The sequence below is a fragment of the Lipotes vexillifer genome, unplaced genomic scaffold, assembly GCF_000442215.2.
Source record: "Lipotes vexillifer unplaced genomic scaffold, Lipotes_vexillifer_v1.1 scaffold64, whole genome shotgun sequence".
Taxonomy (NCBI): domain Eukaryota; kingdom Metazoa; phylum Chordata; class Mammalia; order Artiodactyla; family Lipotidae; genus Lipotes; species Lipotes vexillifer.
Window position 1 is genome coordinate 904,748 of NW_006791024.1, and position 27,541 is coordinate 932,288.

The following is a 27,541-nucleotide window of genomic DNA, read 5'->3' on the forward strand; positions in this document are numbered from 1 at the left end:
GTCCGCCTGCCGATGCAGGGGACGCGGGTTCGTGCCCCGTTTCGGGAAGATCCCACATGCCGCGGAGCGGCTGGGCCCGTGAGCCATGGCCGCTGAGCCTGCGCGTCCGGAGCCTGTGCTCCGCAAATGGGAGAGGCCACAACAGTGAGAGGCCCGCATAACGCAAGGAAAAAAAAAAAAAAACAAAAAGAAAGAAATTCACAGGAATATGGCTACTAAAGCCTGGTATACTTGTATTTTACATGCAAAGTAAATTTCAAGGCGAAAAAGCAAAGCACCCTTAGTGATGAGAGACGAAAGAAATTCACAGGAATATGGCTACTAAAGCCTGGTATACTTGTATTTTACATGCAAAGTAAATTTCAAGGCGAAAAAGCAAAGCACCCTTAGTGATGAGAAGGACCTCTAAATCATGACTAAAATTATTTCACCAGTAATATATAACAAGTAAATTTGTTAATACTTCACTTCCCTAAGGAAAAAGGAAGTGAGGGAGGATGCCGTTATGACTATATAGTTCTTCCCTTCTCGCCTCACCTCCCTACCAGATGCAGAGTCCCAGAACCAGGGCTCCAACTGTAGGAGCCAGAAGCAAGGATAATTCCTAAGAAGAAATTCTAGCCTTTAAACCTTAATGTCAGTACTCCTAAGGGCCTGATAGGGTGAGTCGTGCCGTCATTCCATCTAGTAAAACCAAGGCTGGCAGGGAATACTGCTGGATTGCTTGGTGGTTGAGATAGCCCACCATTTCTGTATCTATGCAACCCTACACTGCATCAATGCATTGAGATGGGGGCACTTGCTGCTGTCAATGTGGACCAGCACAGTGGTCAAACCTAACATTCTTTCCAAAGGACCAGAAGTTTGGGCAAAACTAAGTGACAGAGAGAAGGAAAAGTAACAGCTAAGGATAAAAGAATGAATAAATGGGTTATGCAATAAGGGAAATCCAGTATTATTATATTGATGCTCTGTGAGAGGCTCAGAGCAAAATATGATATTGTCTTGCGAGACTGGGATTGACATATATACACTAATATGTATAAAATGGATAACTAATAAGAACCTGCTGTATAAAAAAAATAAAATAAAATTCAGAACAGATATGATATTGTCTCTTAGCTCAATTACACCAAATACCAGAATGCGTGAAGACGTATGTTGCTGAAACAACTTCCTGCTTTTGGAAACTGGCATGATCAAGTGGAATTCTGCGAACCTGAGTGGCATCACTCTGGGAGACAATTTAGCCATATGAAATGATGATGGACTAGATGGTTGAGGGGTCAGTGGAACACTGGTAATATGCCAGCAACTTATATTATTTTATTCATTTATTTATGTATGTATGTATGTATGTATGGCTGTCTTGGGTCTTCGTTTCTGTGCGTGGGCTTTCTCTAGTTGTGGCAAGCGGGGGCCACTCTTCATCGCGGTGTGCGGGCCTCTGTCACGGCCTCTCTTGTTGTAGAGCACAAGCTCCAGATGCGCAGGCTCAGTAGTTGTGGCTCACGGGCCTTGCTGCTCCGCGGCATATGGGATCTTCCCAGACCAGGGCTCGAACCCGTGTCCCCTGCATTGACAGGTGGATTCTCAACCACTGTGCCACCAGGAAAGCCCATGCCAGCATCTTTTGACTCACCATACTGCCATATGGTGTTAACACTGGCCTTGCTGATAAGATTCAACCACATTATGTAAACAGGCCTTTTGATAATACTGATATTAATAATTAAATGTATTGGGAGATTGAGTTAAAGCCTCCTCAGGATCTAATAAAATGATTAGCCGGAGGAAGGACTAGATTTCGTTAACCATCAGCTAGTTTCTAAGCTAAACAGTTCTGCACAAGTTTATCATATGGTACAAATAACAATAGATCAAAGGGGAAAAACAAGTAATTAAAATAGTAGTACAAAAATATGAGAATGTATGTAATGGCCTTATGAGATGAATTAGTGGTTTCTTTAAATTTATCCCTACCCAACACTGGGCTCCTCCAAATGACAGACATATTCACTATGATACTCTTGCTGTGTCCATCATATAAATGCTACACTAAGTGTAATACCCCCCCCCCAAAATTATCATTGTGTTGTAAGAGAGCCTTGGCTAAAGGCCAGGAAGTGGCCTGTATAGTGAAGAACTAAGCTTACCCAATGAGAGGTCTGGCCTTTGCTGCAGCTACTGGGAGGTGATCTCTAGGTTCCTGGAAAATCATGCCTAATAGGAGTATCTTTGTCTGGGGCCTTCAGACACCAAACAGATTAACAATGTAATTTATGATGGATATAATTTATTTGGGCCATGTAGTATCAGTTTTATCTCCAAAAGGGACTGGAAACTAAAGGGATCATCCCAACCTCAGGGAAGGGCTGGAGACTAAAGATCAGTCCTGCAGGCAGTATGTGACTGAGCAACCCCCAAAACTCTGGAAACCAAATGCTCAGGTGAGTTTCCTCAGTTGGCAATACTCCATTCGTACTGTCTCATGGATGCTGGGAAAGTAATGCTGCCCTAATTTCACAAGGAGAACAGGAGAGAAGCTCTGGGTTTCGTACTTCTCCTGAAATCTGCCTTGGGCACATCTTCTCTTAGCTGATTTTAATCTGTACCCTTTCCATGTAATAAACTGTATCTGTAAGTAGAACTGCTTTCAGTGAGTCCTGTTGAGTCCTTCTCGCAAATTATTAAAACTAAAAGTGGTTTGGGGGATGCCCGAACCTGTAACTGGTGCCAGAAGTAAAGGGTAGTCTTTTGAGAGTGTTCCTTTCAACTGTGAAGTTGGCCCAAATTCCTTCCAGTTACTGAAATGCCAAATGCACTGTAATATGATGACTGTCTTTATATAAAATGATCCCTGTAATGGCACACATCCCAACTTCACCTACAACTCTAGTTTGACAATTTCTAACTATAAAATTATCTATTCTTTCGTAATTTCAAGATATTATACAAATACCTCCTCCATTAGCAGCATCAAAAATTCTAGTTTTCAAATGAGACTCAGGACTGTGGGGGACTGAACGGAGTTTTATCTTAGCGTCAGGCTTCAAAGTTTTTCTATCTCATTATAAAAGTGTAATGATTTTACATATACCAAGAGAATAACAGACAAATCATACCACAAATCCAAGCTTAAAGAGACGAAATCCGCCTGAAGCCCTTGTGGAGGCTGGGCACATATCTATCCTTCATAAAATCTTATGGGATAAGGGATTAAAAGACGCTTTAGAATTGAATTCTGTGTTATTTCCCTCAACAACTTCTATTAAAATAGGTTTGATCCATTTCCTGTAATGCATCAGTACACTTTACCCAAGAGTTAACCATATTATATAAAACAGTACTAACATTAAGTAGATGAGGTTAATAAAAACTGTAATTATAAATCTTGAATATTGAATAAATTCCATGAGGAAAAAGTATGAGTTATGAGGAAATCCATGAATAACAAGTGAATTATTTTTTGCCTTTTATTTTTGGACTAGGGTAAGGAGAGAATACTTCAAAAAAAATACTTTCCATCCTAAGAATTTATTTAAGCCAGTACTTAACGTTTAAAACAAACACAGCAAAGCACACATACTCCATTACGTTCCACAAAACCGACCTAATTTGCCTTCAGAGACAGATTCTATCCAACAAAAAGTTAGTGTGCCTGAGACCTCAGGATCCTTGTCTGATCTGAAATGGGAGCATTTTTACACGAATAAGCTATACCAAGTAAAACAAGTAAAGGTAAGCATGAAAAATATGAAAACATAATGACAACTTCTGCTCATTAGTTATTTTTTCCTGGTTTAGGTTCTTTACTTTTAATTGCAAGTTCTATCTCATGTTTCTTTACTTGTACCTATATTTTGACAGTGTTTTACTGTATGCATTTTAAACCACCTAAATCCATTATGGAATGAGGTGAGAAAGAAAGGAATAAATTAAATGACTAGATACATAACTACACTAGGAGGAAATACAATCCAGTGGGCACTACACAATAACTGATGTAACTCTTTTTTAAGCCTATGTGTAGTCTAAATACTAGATGCAACAGTAACTGTTCCTAAAATATGACTTGACAATGGGAATGCTATGTTGCAGCAACCTATTAACCCCTAACCCAGTAAGAAGACCTTGAAAAAAACACAAGGTTCCCTGTCTAGAGGAAGAAAACCTCCAGAGATACATATTAAAATATATCCACTGAATACATTAGATGAAAACATCACAGTCTCTGCCTCCAGAAGCTTAAAAACTAGTAGAAAAAATGAGGCAAATATAAAAATAAATAAGTAATTTGATAATGTACACTATCCTATACCTTAACGAAGCATGTAACAAATAACAAAGTGATCATTCATTACACATATTCTTTATATTAGTTCATTTGCATATATATATTTGTTTACATTAGTTCATCTGTACCATCCTTAGGAATGTGATGTGCCTTGAGTGCGTCTATATCCCAAAATTGGGTTGAGTATAGTGGACCCTTTAGATATGAAAACTCATGTCTCTTAGCTCTATAGATGCTTTCAAGACTACCTCATTATCCTTTCTATTAATTGATTATAAGGTGCTAAGTGTGATTTTCTTTGAATTTATATTGTTTTGGTGCTGCAATTGTTGGTTCTATAAATTCATATATTTCTCCCAAGTTGAGAAGTTTAGGGCTGTTCCTAAACTTCTGTTCCCTCCCTGCTCTCTTTCCGGGACTCCAATTATATATATGATAGATCTTTTTATTCACCTTTATTTTTTCAATCTTTTCATCTCTGTTCTTCATAGGATACTTCCGCTGATCTATATTCAATTTCACTGACTTCTTCCTATAAACCTCCTTTTGATATTGAAACCACTCAGTGAATTTTTATTAGAGATACTATATTTTTCTGCTCTGACATTCCCATAGGTTCTTTTATATTATCTATTTCATTGCAGAGATTTTCCATCATTCATTCATTTCAAACGTGTTTTCCTTTACTTTGTGGAGTATATTTAAAATAAGTCCTTCTTTAAAGGTTTTGTCTGATAATTCTTAGTCCTAATGACTCTTCAGGTGGATAAGTCAACTATTTTTTCTCTTGAGACTGAATCATAATTTCCTGATAGATTGAGTAATTTGGGGTTGTATCGTGTGCACTGTGATGTTATGTCATGTATACTCTGTGTTCTATCAAAAATCTCTGGAAAATGTTAGCGTTTTAGTTTTAACAGACAGTCAATGTGGTTGAGACAACACAACTGAACCTCAAAAATACTAAGCTAAGTGAAATAAGGCAGTCAAACAAGACATGTTATATGATTTCATTTATATTAAATGTCCAGAACAGGCAAATCTATACAGATAGAAAGTAGATTAATGGTTGCTTAGGGCTGGGGAAATAGGGGAATAGGGAGGTGAGAACTTAAAGGTATGGTTTTTCTTTTCTTTTTTTTTTTTAAAGAATTTATCTATTTATTTACTTATTTATTTATTTTTTGACTGTGTTGGGTCTTCATTGCTGCACACAGGCTTTCTCGAGTTGCGGCGAGCAGGGCTACTCTTCGTTGCAGTGAGCGGACTTCTCATTGCTGTGGCTTCTGTTGTTGCAGAGCACGGGCTCTAGGCATGCAGGCTTCGGTAGCTGTGGCTCATGGGCTCTAGAGCGCAGGCTCAGTAGTTGTGGTGCACAGGCTTAGTTGCTCCACGACATGTGGGATCTTCCCAGATCAGGGCTCAAACCCGTGTCCCCTGCATTGGCAGGTGGATTCTTAACCACTGTGCCACCAGGGAAGCCCCTGGGGTTTCTTTTTGAAGTGATGAAAATGGTTTTGGGCTGAGGTGGACAGAGTTCCTAAGATGGTGGAGTAGGAAGACCCTGAGCGCACCGCCTCTCATGGGCACACCAAAATTACAACTATTTATAGAACAACTATTGATGCAAAACTGGAACCTACCAGAAAAGATCACTACAACTAAAGATATAAAGAAGGAACCACAATGAGTCGGGTAGGAGAGGCAGAGTCACGGTATAGCAAAGACCCGTATCTCAGGGTGGCTGGCACACAAACGGGAGGGTAATTACAATTGCAGAGGTTCTCCCCAAGGAGCAAGGGGTCTGAGCCCCTCATTGGGCTCCTGAGCCCAGGAGTCCCATATTGGGAAGAGGAGCCCCCAGAATGTTTAGCCTTGAAGGCCAGTGGGGCTTACTCTGGGGAGACCAGAGGGCTGTGGGAAATACAGATTCTACTCTTAAAGGGCACACACAAAATCTCACATTCTCCAGGACCCAGGGCAGAAGCAGTAATCTGAAAGGAGCCTGGGTCAGACCTACCTGCTGATCTTGGAGAGTCTCCTGGAGAGGCAGGAACTGACTGAAACTTCACTCTGGGGACTTAGACGCTGGCAGCAGCCCATTTGGGGAGCTCCATTCTACCACGTGGACACCAGTGCTGGCAAGCACCATATTGGAATCCTCCCTCTAGCTTATTAGCCCCAGGATCCAGTCCTACTCACTAGCAGGCTGACACAAGCTTTGGGACACCCTGTACCCCACAGCCAGCTGTGTCAGGAGCCAGCCCCATCCACAGCAGTCTGACACCAGCTCTGGAACCTCTAGCCCTGCTGCCAGACCCCAGGACCCAGCTCTGCCCACCAGTGGGCCAGCATTAACCCCAGGACCTGGCTCCACCTACCAGTGGGTGAGCAACAGCTCTGGAATTGCCTAGACCCAGACCCTACCCAATGAGCCAGCACTAGCCCTGGGGCCCCCTGGAGTTCTACAACCAGCTGCCTTGTGACATGGCCTGACCAACCATGCCTACAAGACCATCCACAGTATTCAGCCCACCACAACAGAGGTCCACACAGCCCACACAGGGGCACCCCTACAGCATATAGCTCTGGTGACCAAAGGGGAGTCACATAGGACATCTCCTACAGCAGGCCACTTCTCCAAGGTTGGAAAATATAACTAACCTCCCAGATACATAGAAACAAAGACAGCAAATTAGGCAAATTGAGGTGACAGAGGAACATGTTCCGAATGAAGAAACAAGATAAAACGCCAGAAGAATTAAGAAAAGTGTAGAAAGTGTAGACAGAAAAGTGTAGACCCAAGAAAGAGTTCAAGCATGAACTCTTTCTCTCAACAAACAAAATGAACTCTTTATTCCCAACAAACAAAAGTCCAGGGCCAGATGTCTTCATGTGTGAATTCTACCAAACATTTAAAGAAGAGTTAACACCTGCACCTCTCAAACTTCTCCAAAACACTGAAGAGGAAGGAACAGTTCCTCTACATCCTACAGGTCCAGCATCACCCTGATCCTAAAACCAGACAACAACATCACAAAAAAAGAAAACTACGGGCCAACGTCACTGATGAACATAGATGTAAAAATCCCCAACAAAATATTAGTTAATCACATCCAGCAACACATTAAAAGGATCATATACCATGGTCAAGTGGGTTTTATCCCAGGGATGCAAGTATGGTCCAATATCTGCAAATCAAAGTGATACACCACATCAACAAACTGAAGAACAAAAATCATATGATCAGCTCAACAGATGCAGAAAAAGCTTTTGACAAAATACAACACCAATGTATGATAAAAACTCTCCACAAAGAGGGCATAGAGGGAATATGCCTCAACATAATATAGGCCATATATGATAGGCCCACAGCTAACATCATACTCAGTGGTGAAAAGCTGAAAGCATTTCCCGTAAGGTCACGAACAAGACAAGGATGCCCACTCTTGCCACTTTTACTCAATATAATATTAGAAGTCCTAGCCACAGCGATCAGACAAGAAAAAGAAATAAAAAGGATTTGAATTGGAAGGGAAGAAGTAAAACTGAAACTTTCTGCAGATGACATGATACTGTACATAGAAAATCCTAAAGACACCACCAAAAAACTACTAGAGCTCATCAATGAATTTGGTATAGTTGCAGGATACAAAATTAATTTACAGAAATCTGTTGCATTTCCATACACTAACAACAAACTGTCAGAGAAATTAAGGAAACAATCCCATTTACAATCTCATCAGAAGAACAAAATACCTGGGAATAAGGCTAACTAAGGCGGTAAAAGACCTGTACTCAGAAAACTATAAGATACTGATGAAAGAAACTGAAGAAAACACAAACAGATGGAAAGATATACTGTATTCATGGAGTGGAAGAATATCGTAAAAATGACCATACTATGCAAGCCAAGCTACAGATTCAATGCAATCACTATCAACATACCCATGGCATTTTTCACAGAACTAGAACAACTTAAAATTTGTATGGAAACACAAAAGGCAAAGGCAAAGGCAATAAAAGCAAAAATAAACAAATGGGATCTAATTAGATTTAAAAGCATTTGCACAGCAAAGGAAATTTGACAGAATGAAGAGACAACCTACTGAATGGGAGAAAATATTTCACCAAAACTGGTATGAGCAATAAGGGGTTAATATCCAAAATATATAAACAGCTCATGCAACTCAATATCAAGAAAACAGGGCTTCCCTGGAGGCGCAGTGGTTGAGAGTCCGCCTGCCGATGCAGGGGATACGGGTTCGTGCCCTGGTCCGGGAAGATCCCACATGCCGCGGAGCGGCTAGGCCCATGAGCCATGGCCGCTGAGCCTGCGCGTCCAGAGCCTGTGCTCCGCCGCAACGGGAGAGGCCACAACAGTGAGAGGCCTGCGTACCGCAAAAAAAAAAAAAAAAAAAAAAAAAAGAAAAACAACCTAATTTAAAAGGGGGCATAAGGTCCAAATAGACATTTTTCCAAAGAAGACATACAGATGGCCAACAGGCACAAAAGAGATGCTCAACATCATTAATCAGCAGAGAAATGCAAATTAAAACCACAATGAAATAATCACCTCACACCTGTCAGAAAGGATAACATCAAAAAATCCACAAATAACACGTGTTGGCAAGGATGTGGAGAAAAGGGAACCCTCATACACTGTTGGCGGGAATGTAAACTGGTATAGCCACTGTGGAAAACAGTGTGGATATTCCTCAAAAAGCTAAAAACAGAACTATCCTATAATCCAGCAAGTCCATGCCTGGGTATGTATCTGAAGAAAACAAAAACACTAATTTGAAAAGATACATGCACCCCAATGTTCACAGCAGCATTAATTACAATAGCCAAGATACGGACACAACCTAATTGTCTATCAATAGATGAATGGATAAAGATGTGGTACACACACACACACACACACACACACACACAATGGAATACTATTCAGCCATTATAAAGAGTGAAATTTTGCCATTTGCAACAACATGGATGGACCTGGAGGGTATCATGCTTAGTGAAATAAGTTAGACAGACACCACTGTGTACCAGGGACTCACTAGATGCCCTACATTTAGAGCTCATTTAATCCTCAGTTTAGACAGAGAAAGACAAATACTGTATGTTATCACTTATATGTGGAATCTAAAAAATAAGATAAATGAATGAATATAACAAAAAAGAAACAGACTCACAGATATAGAGAACAGACTAGTAGTTACCAGTGGAGGCGGGGGTAAGATAGGGGTAGGGGATTAAGAGATACAAACTACTATGTATAAAATAAACTACAAGGATGTATTGTACAGCACAGGGACTACAGCCAATATTTTATAATAACCACAAATAGAGTATAATCTATAAAAACTCTGAATCACTATTTTGTACACGTAAAACTAATATAATATTGTAAATCAACTACACTTCAATTAAAGAAATTTTTAAATATAAAAATGTACTGAGGTGATAGTTGCACTTATCTGTGAATGTAGTAAAAACCACTGTATACTTTAAATGACTGACTAGTATGATATGTGATTTATATCTCAATAAAGCTGTTAAAGAAGATTATTTATAATTTAATCTCACAGCAATTTTTACGCAGATCCCCTGAATACCACTGGCAAGTTATACAAAAAAACAGAGATCATTCTTTCCTAAGGGTGAAAAAAGTTTGGAAAAAAAATCATATGAAGCAGCAATACAACAATGATTTCAAATGTTAATTACCAAAGATAATATCTATTGCAATTATGAGTAGAGCCAACAAAAGTTTGTGATTTTTATATCATTTTTTTAAATTGCCTTTGAAGGGTTTAAAATGGAGAGGGAATTCTCCATTTTTTTAAACTGCTTTAAAAGTTTAGTCTACCATGATCTGACTATATGGATATCTATTTTCACTAAGAACTTTAAAAATTTTTTCCTTTTGCAAAATGGTAAGTGCTCCATAATAAAGGAAATTATCTCTGCAGATTATGTACACATACCTAATTCTCTCTAAAAGTATACAACTTTGAAGTGTTGTATACTTTATAGTATCACTGATGTTTGTAACAGAACAATCTGCCAACCATCAAAGACCTTCCCTTCTCAATCACAGTAGTTTCTAGCAAGGTACTTCTAGTTTGGAGGCAAAATGTGCAGTACTCTTAAAATGCTGTTATAGAAAACTATACTAGAAACAGAAATCAAGGTAAGAGCTTAGTCCCTGAAGGACACAGGGTATCAGAAGGTGACATTTTGATTATCTATGTAGAGTATCTATATGGTACTGAAGAACATCACAAGAGTCCTCATCTTTCCATTTCTGTCATCTGAAACTAAACCTCAAGATAATCAAACACAATATTTGTAATGAGATCAATTAATTAGACTGTTCTAGTGGGATTGTGTGTCTTTCGTTATTAGCATTTTTGAAGTTGTAGCTGACAACTTGAACACAAAGTCTACCGCTGAGTTTAGTTAGCATATTTATTTAGAAATAAGTTGGGGTTTTCTTCAACCTATAATTAGGGCTTACTTTACCATAACCCAGTATTTGGCACACACTTTAAGCAACCTGAGTCAGATACACCCAATGATGCTGTGTAGTTGTTAGAAATAACCTCTATTTACAAATTTTGCATATAAGCAAATAAATGATTGAAAAGAGAGGACATACCCTGAAAATGCAAACTGCTTATTCAGCAAATAAAAAATGGAAATGTTGGCATTTCAAACTTTAAGGTGAAAATTAAAGTGCACCTATGGCAAAGTCTAAAATCTGAGTTGAGAGATGACTGAAAAGAAGATATTTTATGACTGCCAAAATAGCATTTCAATAAACGCGGGGTGGGGGGGGGGGTGCCAAATCCATTTTGTTAAAGGCAAAGGGAAAAAATGGACATGCGTTTATAATGCTGATATTTTTTGATACAGTTGACCCTTGAACAACATTTGGTTTGAACTGGGTGGGTCTACTTACACATGACCGTTTTAAAATAGTAAATATTACAGATGGAGGAACCTCAAATATGGTGGAACCAAGGATAAGGGTGGAACTAAGGATACAGAGGGCAGACTATAAAGTTATAGGTGGATTTTCAACCGCATGAGTGTCGGCATCCTAACTCCCACATTGTTCAAGAGTAACCTGTGTTGTATTTTTCTAAGTATTCAAGTGCTATCTTTAACATTAAAATAATGAAAATATATTATTTCTGAACCTTAATGGTCATTCTCTGTGTATCGTGTTTACTTTGGTTCTCCTTCCTTAGCTAAGCTAATTCAATCTCTTGAAATGTCTTCTTCCTATCATATACATGGCTTTTTCCAAGAGGTCTTCCTGATTCACCTGTTCGCCTAATTATTTATTCTTTTATTTTACATCTCCACAATGTTTAGTATACAACTTTACTACTGTTTTTAACCCGGTTTTGTCATCATTTAATTGCTCTCTATTATTACAGTTAAATTTATCCATGTAACTTCTCAAAATGAGGGGGTATTTCTTTCATTTCTGTTGTCTCTCTCACCCAAGAAAGTAGCTAGAACACTGGGAAAACAGTACTGATTGAACAAAACTTTCATGATGAATGAATTTACAAAATTAAAAATTTGTCCAACTTGGGCACAACTATGAAGCATAAGTATTTTGTTAAACATCTTGTTTCAAAAGACAATAAATTGAAAGTAAAGAGCATATTATATTACTTAACATAAAAGCAAGGGATATCTTACAGCTGCCCCCAACACCCGGGACAGAAGTATCCACAGGAAAAAGAGATTATTAAATGTTTGCTTGAAATGTATCACCTAGGACACTAATGTAATTAAATATAAAGGGAAAGATGATTTACTTTTATTTCCCATAAGACACCTTATCTACACTCTCATTATTTTCCTCCTAACCTCTGGCTGTTCCTAACCTCTGGCTGTTCCTTCTTAGTTCGCTTCCTTGACTACTCCTACTCCACCAAGTCTCCAGAAACTGGAGCTCTTCAGGGCTCAGTCCTGGATCCTCTTCAATACTGACTCTGTTTCACAGAGTGAACTCAGCTTACCCCATGACTTGCATATCATCTATGTGTTAATGGCACCCACATACTTGAATTACAGATACCAGCCTTATTGGTGGTAAGAAAAATCACGTCCTGGCAGGCCAGGAGCCTAAGCAAGTATGTCAATCTTGAGGAATTCACCAAAGTTTATAAGAACTGCATACGTAACATAAAGAACTTCTTGGGTTTGGTTTCCAGACTTCAGAAGAGCAAGTAATCAAGTTACTTTTTTCCTTAAAATCTTATTTTGAAGTTATTGCAGACTCAAAGCAAATTGCAAAAACAGTACAATGAGTCCCATGTACTCTTCTACCCAGCTCCCTCCCTTACTCACTATAACATATTATAGCTGTAGCACAATAGTAAAATGAGGAAACTGACACCTGTACATTAATGTTAGATTATAGACCTTAGTCAGTTTCTATCCTTTGCTTCAACCTTCGTGTATGTGTATGTAATTCCATGTAATTTTATCCCACTCACAGATTTGTGTAACTACTACCACAATCAAGATACACAACTGTTCCATCACCACAAAAAAGAACTCTCTCTTGCTGCCTTTTTGGCCACACTGCACAGCATGTGGGATCTTAGTTCCTTGACCAGGGATCGAACCCGTGCCCCCTGCAGTGGAAGCGTGGTGTCTTAACCACTGGAGCACTAGGGAATTCCCTCATGCTGTCTTTTTATATTCCCTCTCACTCCCCACACTCTTCCGAACTGCCCCTCTCCCCTGGAAACCATTAATCTGTCCTCTATCTCTGTAGTTTTGGTATTTCAAGAATGTTACATAAATGGAACCATACAATATGTAACATTTTGAGTTTTAGTTCTTTTCACTAAGCATAATGCCCTTAAGGTCCATCCAGGTTGCTGCATGTATCAGTAATTCATTCTTTTTTACTGTTGAGTAATAATCTATTACATGGATATACCAGAGTTTGTTCAACCGTCACCCACTGAAGGGCATCTAGGCTGTTTCCAGCATTTTGCTATTATAAATAAAGCTGCTATGAACATTCATGTACAGGTTTTTCTGTGAATATAAGTTTTAATTTTTCTGGGATAAATACCTTAAAATGTAATTGCTGGGTCACACAGTAAGTACATGTTTAATTTTTTTTTAAACTTTCAAACTGTTTTCCAGAGTAGCTGTACACATTCTTATCAGCAATGTGTGAGAGATCTACTTTCTCCACATATCAGCATTTAGTATTATCACTACTTTTTATTTTAGTTATTCTAATACCTTCTCATTGATATCTCATTGTAGTTTTAATCTGCATTTTTCTAATGGCTAATGACGTTGAACATCTTTTCATGTGCTTAGTTGACATCTCTATCTCCCCTTGGGTGAAATGTCTGTTCATGTCTTTTGCCCATTTTATAACTGGATTGTTCAAGATTTTTAAATTTTGTTTTGAGAGTTTTTTTTTAACATATTCTACATATAAGGCCTTTGTCAGATGTGTGGTTTGCAAATATTTTCTCCCCTTCTATAGCTTTGCCTTTTTATCTTCTTACCAGAATCTTATGTAGAACACATTTTTAATTCTGATGAAGTCCACTTCACTAGTTTTTGTTTTAGGGACCATGTTTTGGGTGTCATATCTAAAAACTCCTTACCAAACCCAAAGTCCAGAAGATGTTCTCCACTGTTTTCTTCTAAAACTTTTATACTTTTACACTGTACATTTAAACCAATGATCCATTTTGAATTATTTTTTTGTATTTGTGTGAGGTTTAGGGAAGTTTGGTTATTTTGCCTATTATTCTAGCCCGTTTGTTGAAGACTATGTTTCCTCCACTGAACTGCTTTTGCAACTTTGTCAAAATCAGTTGGGAGTTATTCGTGTTAGTCTCTGTCTGGGACCCCTATTTTGTCTAGTGATCTATGCGTTTATTCCTCCACCATTACCAGAGTCTTGCTTAAGCTTAAGATAGTGATATAGTAAGTCTTAATATCAGGTAGAGTGATCCTTCCTAATTTATTCTCCTTTTTCAAAATCATTTTAGCTACTTTAGTTGTTGCCTTTCCATATACACTTTAAAATAAGCTTGTTTTTATCTTTAAAAAAATCTTCACTACTCTAAACAAAATTTTTGTTTATGTCTTGTGTTTTGTGTCCCCCAACAGACTGGAAGCATCTTCAGTGTCAGGACTGCATGCTATACATACTTACAATTTCACATAGTTTAGCACAATGCTATTTATAAAAGAGGACTCAATAAATATTTCCTCAGTAAAGCATTTGCTGAAAATATTCTATCCAGAAAATGGGAATCACATTTTAAGAAGCACATCGATGCATCAGAATACGTCCACTGACAGGCAAAGGGAAAGACAAGAAGGGAGGAAGAAGAGGTGTGGGATTGGTCACAGTCTAAGAGTGTGTGTGTGTGTGTGTGTATGTGTGTGTGTGTGTGCACACGTGTGTGAGACAGTGGGAGAGAAAATGTGTTTGTCGATTTTGACAAGAGACACTATAAATGTTTAGACGTTTAACCTAAAGAGATGACTTCAGAAGGCATGATGACTATAAGATAAACTCTATTATTATATGTGGCTCTGAAGGCAAAACTACGACCAATGATTAAGAGAAAAAGAAATTCAGCTTAACATAAAGCAAAATTCTATAACATTGGAGCTGTCCAACAATGGAATAAATAGGATTCATTTAACATTAAGTACCTTGTAAAATTAGAGGTACTCAAGCAGCACGCAGGGCTGAAATGGATTACAATCCACATTTCAATATCGGAAAGATAGTTGTTACCCAGAATGCTGTCCTGGGAAGAATTATAAGACTGCATACATAGTCAGTGGGAAGGAGTCCTGTGATCAGTTAAGAATATTTGTCACAGCCTGGCAGAAGGGAGGGTAACAAAAATACCTCATATTTACTATCTCTAATCTAGATGAATTATTTTCAGAAATAATAAGTCCTTGTTGTGAATTTAGATGTGAACTGAGTAAGGTTTCTCTTAAGCTCCACGAGTCTAAGACTAGCATTCTTTAAATGTTCAATGAAGTGATTTCTTTTAAAGTATTTTTAAATGACAGTCCTCAGCTAGGATCTTGGCTTACTGCTTAAGCAACAAAACAGTACTTTAGTTTCTCATCCAAATAATTCACTCTTGAGACAACAATACCATCTTAAAAACTGCATTGTGCTATACAGTTTTCAAAGTATGTTCATGTTTTTGCTTTCAAGAAAATTTGTGACTATCAGATATCGACAGAGAAAAAAGCATGTGAATAGGAAAAGTCAAACTGAGATCTGAAAAATACAAAATTTTTTAACCAAATTATTCTTCTTTTAATAATGTCCTAAAACTTCACTACTAATTAAATCAATCAGCATAAGATACCCAAATCTTAAAAAAACAAACTCTGAAGCAGAAAATTTTTCTTCTTCCTACATTCTTGCTCTTCACAGAGATTACTCTCACTACCCACAACTCAAAAAGAAAGAGCCGGGCTTCCCTGGTGGCGCAGTGGTTGAGAGTCCGCCTGCCGATGTGTGGGACGCGGGCTCGTGCCCCGGTCCGGGAAGATCCCACATGCCGCGGAGCGGCTGGGGGCGGGGCCGCTGAGCCTGCGCGTCCAGGGCCTGTGCTCCGCAACGGGAGAGGCCACAACAGTGAGAGGCCCGCGCACCGCAAAAAAAAAACAAAAAACAAAGAGCCATTGCTGTCTTCCAGCGCAAGTTATCACGAGTGAGGTCACTAGACCAGCAGGGGCAGAAGCTGAAGCAGCAGAATCACCTGGGAAGGTGTTATAGATGCCAAGTCCCCAGACCCATCCAACCTACTCAATCAGAAACTCTGGAGTTATTTTTTGTTTTTTTTTTTGCGGTTAGCGGGCCTCTTACTGTTGTGGCCTCTCCCGTTGCGGAGCACAGGCTCCGGACGCGCAGGCCCAGCGGCCATGGCTCATGGGCCCAGCCGCTCCGCGGCACGTGGGATCTTCCCGGACCGGGGCACGAACCCGCGTTCCCTGCATCGGCAGGCGGACTCTCAACCACTGCGCCACCAGGGAAGCCCACTCTGGAGTTTTAACAGCCCTCCATATGATTCTGATACATGCTGAAGTTTTCAAACTATGGTCTTAGAAAATGGTGGTTTCTTTCCAACATGCCAGGATCCCTTCCCTTTCCCTGCTTCTCCTTAGTGTCTCTTTACTCTTTCTCACATTTTGCACAACCCAAAGATTTTCTCATTTGAGTGATTAATTCACCAATAACTTTGTGAGGATTTCCTACTTTCTTTCTTTTTAAAATGTGAGACTGCCTTTTAAAACATCCAATAAGTTTTAACATTTTTTACTACACATAAATTATTATGAGATGTTTACAGAGGCAGAGATTTTTAATATGTGTCAACAGGCATAAGAACAATCCTACACAAAAATCATTTTGTAAATGGCCTGCTTTTTTTCTTCATTCCATCTTAAACGGTATACAAAATAACACATTTGTAGGAAATTTTTTAAATAAATCATTATACCTGTCAAACAGTTTACAAAGAAGAAAGTATTCCATGGCCATTAAAATCACACTTTCTTACAGAAACATCTCTTTTTGACATTTATACAATCCGTTCCTTCACTGTATCTTACTCACCTGTGTACATAATGCAGTTGATGAACTGAATCAATTGCTATCACCATCTCAGCCAAGTAAAATCGAGCCATATCTTCAGGCAATCTATCTTCAAATTTGCTTAGTAGAGTAAGCAAATCCCCACCAACATAATAATCCATAACCAGGTACTGAGAATGAAAAATAAAATGTACTCAATAAATAAGGGTGAAAACACAATGTATCTAATGTAAACCAAGGTCAAATAGCACTGGATCAAATACTTTTGTTGTTAATTAACAAGGAGCTGGGTAAGATGATCAGCAGCAGTCACTTATAAGTCATGAAAATTTCATAAAGCAGTTAATAAATCTTCTAAAAACTGGGGCAGGAAACAATATAGGATTATCATTGCTTTGTTGTTGTTTTTTGCAAAGTAAAAATATGGAAAAGTAACATCATCATCAACTACAACAACAGACCACCGTTTTACCAGCATTTCATAGAAGAATAAACATTTATATTCTCCAAATAAATTTTTAAAACTCAGAATAAGACAGTCATTTACGTTGAATAAATTCATCTTCATCTCACTACATTTTCCTTATTTCATCTTGAACCAATAACAACTTTATTATGACCAGCACTTGAATCAGCATTTGGAAGCCATTGGTATATAAAATATATAGAATTCTCACCATATGCTTCTCTTCCCATTTCTGATACTGTGCAAGTATCAGAATAGATTTTTCTTAAGTATACATAAACAGAAGCCGACTAATTTTAGATAGGGACTCTTACGGGTATGTGTGTGTTGTACTGTGATTTATAATAAGAAATACATATTTTTTGTAGTAGAGCAGAGAGTTCCTTAAAACCACTGGAATTTCCTAAGTGACAAGATAAAGGTGTCTTTTGTTATTTATAACAAGTCCCTTTCAACCACACCTAAGTTTATGTTAATGAGGTGACTTTTGGAAAACCCCTAGGAAACCTAAGGATGGGAGCTGGTTGCCAGGGAACCAACCAAGATTAGGGTATTGGAATTTTCAGTCTCATACCCTCACCTCCCAACCCCCGACCTCCAGCGAAAGGGACTGGAAGTTGAATCAATCATCAACAGCCATATGATCCAACAATCCCACTCCCGGGCTTATATCTGGAGAAAACTCTAATTCAAAAAGAAACATGTACCCCAATGTTCACAGCAGCACTATTTACAATAGCCAAGACATGGAAGCAACCTAAATGTCCACGGACAGATGAACAGATAAAGAAGATGTGGTATATATATACAATGGAATACCACTAAGCCATAAAAAAGAATAAAATGCCATGTGCAGCAACATGGATGGACCTAAAGATTATCATACTAAGTGAAATTAAGTCAGAAAGAGAAAGACAAATACCACGAGACATCACTTATATGTAGAATCTAAAATGTAACACAAACGAACTTATGTTCAAAACAGAAACAGACTCACAGACATAGACATAAACAAACTTATAGTTACCAAAGGGGAAAGGGGGTGGTAGAAGGATAACTTATGAGTTTGGGATTAGCAGATACAAACTACTATACATAAAATAGATAAACAACAAGGTCCTACTGTACAGCACAGAGAACTATACTCAATATTCTATAATAAATCATAATAGAAAAGGACATGTGTATATATATATATATATATATATATATATATATATATATATAAAAGAATAACTGAATCACTTTGCTGTACACCAGAAATTAACACAACATTGTAAATCAACTATACTTCAATTAAAAAAAAAATCAATGGTCAATTATTTAATCAATCATGCTTAAGTAATGAAGCCTTCACAAAAAACCAGCATGGGGTTTAGACAGTGCCCAGGTTGGCAAACAAGTGGACGTGCTGGGAGAGTGGTACATTCTTGTATAGTGCATGAAGCTCCGTGCCCCCTTCCTCATACCTGCCCTACACATCTCTTTCATTGGGCTGTTCCTGAGTTCTGTGAGCTGCTCTAGCAAAGCAACTGAATCAGAGGAGGGGGTGGTGGAAATCTCTGATCTACAGCCTGTAGGTCAGAAGCACAAGTAACCACATGGACTTTGGACTGGGGAGTATGGGGAGCCATCGTGCAGGACTGAACCCTCAACCTGTGAGATCTGATGCTATGTCCAGTTAGATAGCATCAGAATTGAGTTAAATTATAGGACACCCAGCTAGTGTGGGAGAACTGCTTGATGTGTGGAAAACCCACACATCTAATGTCAGAAGTGAACTACTGTGCAGACAGTACTGTGTGTAAAATGTAAATAAAAACAACAGAGTGTTCCTTTACAGTGTGTGCGTACCAAAAAAGAAAAATCAAGGAGTGTACACCAAAATGCTGACAGCGATTATCGCTGGGTTGTTAGATTACAGACTATGTCATAGCTTTTTGTTATTTTCTGGATTGCTTTATAAACATGTATTACATATACATGTGTATATTATGTTATGTCATGTTATGTCATGTCATACAGTGAGTGAAAACTAGACATAGTGGAAAGATGGACTTTGTAGTCAGAGAGACCTGTATTCAAATTCTGACTATGGGTTATAAGTGGCTTTTGAAAAATTACTTAATTTCTTTGGTACTTTACTTTCTCATCTATATAACTAAAATAATGATACCTTCTTCAGAGTATAGCACTTAGCATGATGGTTAGTAAATTGAATATATTTAGAATGTCAGTTATAATGTCTTAAAGTTCAGGTGATTTTATGATAGAATGGAGTTATCATTTCAAGGGTATTACCAAGCAATATCTTATTGACATTAAGAGTTAAAGAGTCTTGAGAAAATTAACATTCTTTTTTGTTTGTTTTGTTTGTTTGTTTGTTTTTGCGGTATGTGGGCCTCTCACTGTTGTGGCCTCTCCCGTTGCAGAGCACAGGCTCCGGACACGCAGGCTCAGCGGCCATGGCTCACGAGGCCCAGCCGCTCCACGGCACGTAGGATCCTCCCGGACCGGGGCACGAACCCGTGTCCCCTGCATCAGCAGGCAGACTCTCAACCACTGTGCCACCAGGGAAGCCCCACATTCTTATTACTATACATTAGAACTACAAGCATGGGCAATTTTGTTAAATAAAAGAAACTTATTTCATGTTTTAAATCCTTGAAAGTTAGGGCAACAATGTATTTCAAATCCTGGTCTATGGTTTACATGCTATATTTACTAGGCCTAATGTTTAACAGTCTCTGTCAAGAAGGTTAGAACAAAATAATTTAATGTATAAAATTTTGTTAACATAAACATGATGCTAGAATTGGCAATGGATGTAGAGCAGAAATCCACAGCTCTTACTTTAAAAAGAAGTACCTCGAGTATAGTAGCAAACGCACAAACTTTTCAAACAACAAAACAAGTCTACTATTAAAATTGGAATCTAATATTTATACATAGGAAGTCATATAACATAACTCATTTCTTCAATAAACATTTACTAAGTGCCAATCAGGATTTTTTTGGTACCAAACAGAGGATAAAGAGATCAAAGGCTTCTACATCAAAGGCTTTCCTCTCTTGAAAGTGTACTCTATTCTTGCCACACCAGACTCCTAAGGTCTGAGTACACCATCTATCAATAAACTGCTAAAAAATAATCATCTCAACATTTTTGCCACCCACGGTCACCATTTAAAACTTAGGCTCCTTGAGTCATCATCTGTCTTCTACTTTCATCCACATACTGCTATGTGCTTCCCTTAATAAACCCATGGATCCCTTCACTTCCGAGCTTTCAGTGTGCCTTACTGAACCTCCTCTACAGTAAACAACATCCTTGAGACAGAATAAAAAATGATGAATACATAAATATTCCTAGTTTTCCTTTCCTGCTGCCTGCTAAACAATGCTCTGGCTTTGCCTACTCACATTCTTTCCCCACCTTGTCCTCAGAGGTAAAGTAGCTGTAGTTAAGACAGAATTCAGCAACTGGGAGAAGCAAGAAGCAGAAAACACAAAAGAAGATTCTCAAGAGAAAAGCAATGAGTTGAAAATGAACTACACGTGCAATAGGGTTTTAGTGTTAGGGAGACAAAAATGCATCCAGAAAGGCAAACAATAACCTCACTTAGGAAAAAAGCCCCTTTTCCTCTATAACATATCCCAATGAATGTCTCTAAGTTATTCTTTTATGTTTTTTCCTTTGTTCACTACAACATTCAACTAAATCATCAAGGTCTTGTTGAGTCTACTCCCTACTAAATCTCTGTGAAGTCCATCTACTTCTATCCCTACCCACTACCAACAATCCTAACCCAGGCTCCTGGCCCCTCGACTATATTACTACTACAAGTTTAGACCAAAGTGAATAGCTTTCTATAATATATTTTATTCTGTAGACAATTTTCTTGGGAATGGAAAATAGAATACAGAACAAGAAAGGGACAAACAAATTCATTTACTAAGTCCACGGATACTTATATATAAGAACCTACTATGTGCTAACAATACACTTATGCAATGGAGATACTACAATAAATTAGACATAATTCTTGCCTTCATGGTATTTACAATCTAATGAAGAAGAAACACAAATTAATGGGCAATTTCAGTGTAATATAAATCTTTGACAGGGATAAGAAGAGGGTATTGCTGCAGGCTCTTAAAGGGAAAGAACCCAACCTTTTAATCAGGTTCATTCATTCATTTGTCTGAAATTTATTTTTGTACAAGGCCTGAAGACTATTTTCTTATATACAGAGTCAATTATCTAAAAAAGTAGTTAAATATTCCATTCTTTCCCCTAGTTTAATTGAAATGCCCCCTCATTGTATTTTAAGACACTAATACACTTGGATCTGCTCCTGGGCACTCTATTCTGCTACAGTTGTCTATTTTTATATCAATATCATATTGTTCTCATTGACTAATTAGTAAAATTTAATATCCAGTAGGACAAGTTCTTACTTATAGACTACCTTTAAAATATTACTCAATATGGCAAAAGTGTCTTTAAACAAGTTTAGGAAAACCACAGATTGAGAGGCAATATTCATAAGACATGTCAAGGAGATAATAATCCTAACATAAAGAGGTCCTACCAGTTGTTAAGAAGAGGGCAAGCAATCCAACAAAACTAGGTTGAGGCTATTAACAGGCCATTTCCTCACATAAGAGGAAACACAATTAGCCAATTAATATTGGGCTGGCCAACAAATCTGTTCGGTTAGTGAATACGCTGTTCAATAAAGTTCTTCGTGAAAGTGAAAAATGTCTTTTATTTTTACTTAAAACTGAACGAACTTGTTGGCCAACCCAATACATAGTCAAAACCAAAGCAACAAAGAGATATCCTTCACCAATTAGATTAGCAAAATGATCATTACTGTTTTGGAGAAAGTGACTTAAAACAACACTGCTTTTTTTGGAAGACGATAAACTACAACTATTTGGGAAAGTAATTTCACAGTACCTACTGAATTTTAAAAGGTGCATACCCCTTGATCTAGCATTTCCACTCCTAGGGATATAGTCAATTAAAATAAAAGCTCCAATGTGTAAGGCAAGTATGTTTACTGGACAGCACTGTTGATAACTGGAACAAATAAGAAAGTATGAATAGAGATCAACAAGAAAACTGTTAAATGGATCCATTCAACACATCCATTCTATGAAATATGATACTGTTGCCCAAAAGAAAAATTAAATATATATGCCCATGAGATATTTTAAGCAACAACAGCAAGCTGCAGAGTAATATATACTTTGTAATCCCATTTTTATAAAAAGGAAGAAAATATACATACACACACAAACATACAATTATACAAAGCGTAAAAAATGAAAGGATACGGAAAAGTTAACATTAGTTACCTCAAGAGGGTGAAATGAAAGACGAAAGTAAGGACTATTAACTTTTTAATGTATACAGATCTCTGTATTGTAGAGAGGAAAAGATCTAGTCAAATCGAAGTTGACCAATGGAGTAAAGTTCTGCAAAAGGCCAAAGGTGATGGAGTCAAAGGGAAAGGTTGATAGGAATAATCCTAAATATAAAGATATACCTCATCCACATTGAGAAAAAAGATAAGGACAGGCCCAAATATGGATAAATTTGTATATGGGGGAAGGATGAAAGGAAATGCTGAGGCCAGAGCACAGAAAGTTCATGCCTGAGTAACCAGTGGCTTTCATTTTTTCCAGGAAGTAGGGGTTATAGAATGAGGGTGCAGGAATATTTGTATAATGTCCCTATACTGGAGACAGGGAGCATAACTGTTATTCCTGCTTTATGGCTATGTAATAAGAGACAATAAAGATAAATGATTTGCCCAAACATTACATTAAAGAGAGGAAAGCCAGAACTCAGAGTTCTTGATCTTTGATCAGTTTCCTTCTTACTCATTAAAGAAAGTCAGTGTTCAGTAAAAAAGCTGACAATACCCATGACATAAAAGAGTATGTGCTAAACATCAGAATAACAAATAAGAAATTAAGGATACAGGCTGAGTCCTCAGAAATCTTGTATCCCTCCAAAATAAACAGATCTCTAGGTGTAGATACACACATCAGAAAATTTCCAACTCTGAATTTCTAAAAAATCTCTAATTCAAAGTTTGTGCTTTTTAAGGAACTACATTCCAAGAAAAGAATGCTAAAGCATGTGAAAACATACAATAAATAGAGTGTGTCCAGAGAAAATACATTTCACAGAACAGATATGCTTTTAGAAGTCTTCTTACAGAGAATACCAAACTCCTTTAGTCATCTTGCTGTCACAATAAGGGATTAATAGTCAATCCTTAGAGCCCCACCTTTTATTTATCCCTCCTAGCCCTTTTTTTTTCACTCTTACAAAAATACCTTTCTAATAATTTCTCTCTCCAACACAAACTGGATTCCTGTAAAGAATTTAAAGTTCAGATGACTAATTACAATTTAATATTTAAATATCTTTCATCCTCTAATCAGTTTACAAATGCTAATTCAAAAAGCAAAATTTTTGCTTTAAATTATTTTCCTATCTGTTTTATTTTCTTCCTCACACATAAAATAATAGGAAACAGTGAATAAGAAAATGTGAGGAAAAAGAAATTTTCATTGATTTGTAATATTCTAAATGATATCTAAGTGATAAGAAGTTTATGTGCCCATATAGATATAACTAAGTAGGTTTGTATTTAATGAGTTTTTCTTAAGGAAAAAATGTTCTAATCACATCTTAATATCATTCATTAAATTATGCAAGTTCTTCCTAAACAAATAAAATGCACATATGCTATGACCATATATTTTTTTCATAAACTGGCTATAGTGATATTTGAGCACATTACAAATGAAAGTCAAATTATTTACCACAGCTTCCTTGAATTGTATAGCTCTGTAAATCATGTTACTTATTTGACTGCTTTAGGGCTACTAGGGTAAAAAGTTATTTTGGTGCTTCCCTGGTGACGCAGTGGTTGAGAGCCTGCCTGCCGATGAAGGGGACACGGGTTCGTGCCCTGGTCCGGGAAGATCCCACATGCCGCGGAGCGGCTGGGCCCGTGAGCCATGGCCGCTGAGCCTGCGCGTCCGGAGCCTGTGCTCCGCAACGGGAGAGGCCACAGCAGTGAGAGGCCCGCGTACCGCAAAAAAAAAAAAGTTATTCTGGAAAATAACTATGTATAATAAAATTTCTTTTTGGGTATCTAAAACAAGGGTTTGTCAACATTTTTAAATGATTTTATTTTCTTATATTTCATGAATATTCAAAAGAAAATCTTTGATAACAAGACAATTTAGGACTTCTGACTCTTGAGACTAATATACCATGAAGGTTTCCCTAAACTAAAGAAAAACTGGCAGTTTACAGGAGAGCTGACTACTAGAGTATTTCAGTCCTCCTCCAGTTATTGTGGAATTTTAATTCTAATATAATTAATGGCTGATATACACACACAATTTCTTAGAAATGTCTCTGAAAAAGAAATATTAATTCTAATCTCAAATGCAAAGAGCACAGATAAGACTAAATAACTCAAAGGAGAGAGAATGATAAGTCAGGCTTTTATTCATTGAAAATTAGGCAAAATTTTGCTATATAAAATTTGGCATTTGGACATTTTATTTCTGTATCTGTATTTCTGTATATATATATATTTCTGTATATATATATATATATTCTGTATATATATTTCTGTATTTCTGTATATATATTTCTATATTTATAGCAAAATGTAGATTTTTAAGCAATCCATAAATATACAGTGTTACATCTATCTACAGTAGAATTCATTGTCATAGTGGATTTTAGTCCTTATCCAAAAACTTCTGAAAAGTCATCATGATAAACTGTTATAATTTTGCTAAGCAAATACTTGGCATGTGTTCGATTTACTCTTAATTTTGCTGACAAATCTATGCAGATTATATTTGCACTGATACATTCATCCCTAAGATCTCATATAAGTATGGTAAATTCAAGTCAAATATTCCATTCAATTTAACAACTGAGCAACTAATATGTGCAAAGCTCTATGTTATGACTTTTAAACAATTCTGACTATAACCCACAAAAATAATATGGTTTATATGATTATTCAGTGACCATTATAAAAGAAATGTCATGAAACAATATTTACTCTTACTATTTGAACTCTGTCATTTCCTAGTCTACTTAATTTTTTAAATGCTGGTGTAACCTACTAAATTGATTTTATGACTCACAATTTGAAGTTTGAAAAACACTTTTATACTCTGGAAGCATGTACGGGATACAAAGACAAGTAATGACCCTGTTTGAACACCTGAACCTGGCCTGAAATCAGATAAACTTCACAGCTATTAAGTTACACTAACCTCTAATTATATTTTAGCTAAAGATAGCACGGTTCATGTCATCTATTTAAAAATTTTTTAAGTTGTACCAAAAAATCAAAGATATATACATACATAGGTTAATCATATAATAGCAGTACTAAAAAATGTAAAGCTAAAATAAAATAAGAAAGATTAATTCAAACTGGGAATTCTGGAAATACTGTTAAGATGTAGAATTTGAGTACAATTCTAAAGTATTAGCTAGACTTCAACAGGACTAGTGGCAGGAAGAGGAAGGAGTGGCACTAGTATGAAAGATATCATGGACAATAAAAACAAAGACAAAAAGTAAAAGAGTACAGAGAATGCTCAAGAATGGAGGGTATTCCCTCCACTGAGGCTGAAACAGAGAATTTGGGCAGGCACAATATTTCCAGTCATATCTTTTTATTTACCACTATACTATTTTTAACACTATTAATGGTTTTCTCTACCAACTCTCCTTTCAGTTTCCATGGTGCAGTATTTTGATTCTCTTTCTTGCTCTGACCATTTCCATTAGTTTTCTACTTCTTGGGGTGCCCTATCTCTGACTTCTCTAGGCAAACTTGCTTTCTCATTTTACAAGCACAGCTAAGTGATTCTCATTTACTCCTTGTATTCACTGTTATCTGCAAAAGGCGTTGGCCAAGTTTTCCTGTAAAGGACCAGAGAGTAAATACTTTAGGCTTGGCAGGCCAAGAGGCAAAATCAAGGATATTATATAGGAACATACATAATGAGAGAAAACAAATTTCCACACATTTCATTAGCAAAATGCGAAATGTAATAATGATAATTGAATACAATTTTTGTAATATGGACTACTAATGGGAAAATGTAATTATTTTGTGGGGAGAGGGGAATAGAACAGTTTGCTTAACTGGGGCTCAAAGTTAGTATTCCCTACCATCAAAAACCTACTGCAAATGTAAATCTGCAAATGCTGATCTGTACTGAGATTCTACATATTTCACCTGTGAAACTCTATTCACAAAGATAGGTACTGCCAAATACTCATATCAGTTCATGAGTATATAATTTTGATTGAGCATATTCTTCTACTTGAAAGGCATTTACAGAATGCTATTAAAATTTTCTCCTGATTCCTGTGTATAAGTATGTCATTACTGCAGATTAACCACTTCTAACTGAAATTTAGGTGGAAGTTCTCAACGGCCCAGTTAAATGGATGTTGAACTACAAACATTTCCTTTGCACTTGCATCAAGTTCCAAAAATTGCTGCTAGAACTGTAGTTTGAGCTCAAACGATCTGCCGGCTGCAAACCTATGTGGAAATGGAGATCTCACTCTTTTTTACTTTTGATAGCATGGGAAGTAGATACAGCAGCTTGACATTACTTGTGATTCAAACAATGTCAGTTGTCAAAATGACTTCACCATAGCATAGTTTTGCATATAAGTGTTGTTTTGCCTTGTAATTTTATTTTAAATTTATTTTTAAAACATATGAAGTCTACAGGAAAAGCTAATTTCCAAGCCTTTTCAATACTTCATAATAATGGTTGAGGGTGGGGTTTTTTGTTCAGTTATATTTCAATCGGTCCTTTGTTCAAAATATCGCAATAAAATGTTACCACTGCAAAACCAGTGGATGGCTGTATGGTACAGCAAGAATGTTTAGCTTTGACTTCTGATAAAAATCCATGGAAATGATAATAGTTGTTTCCAAAAAACTGAATGAAGTGCAACGTTGATACTACTGGTTCAACACATGATAGATTCAAATATTTGCTGCAAACTACCTGGCTGATTAATAAGACAATGAACATC

At 37.2% G+C, this 27,541-nt stretch overlaps 1 protein-coding gene across 3 annotated transcripts in view; it reads right to left on the bottom strand.

Annotated features, from left to right (window-relative positions):
- Nucleotides 1–27,541, bottom strand: part of CDC42BPA (CDC42 binding protein kinase alpha) — a 270,792-nt gene that overhangs the window by 184,000 nt on the left and 59,251 nt on the right. For all 3 annotated transcript variants that reach the window (XM_007464175.1, XM_007464176.1, XM_007464177.1), the window contains exon 4: nt 16,968–17,116. In XM_007464175.1, the coding sequence (XP_007464237.1) occupies nt 16,968–17,116 (149 nt within the window). The remainder of the gene's footprint in view (nt 1–16,967; nt 17,117–27,541) is intronic.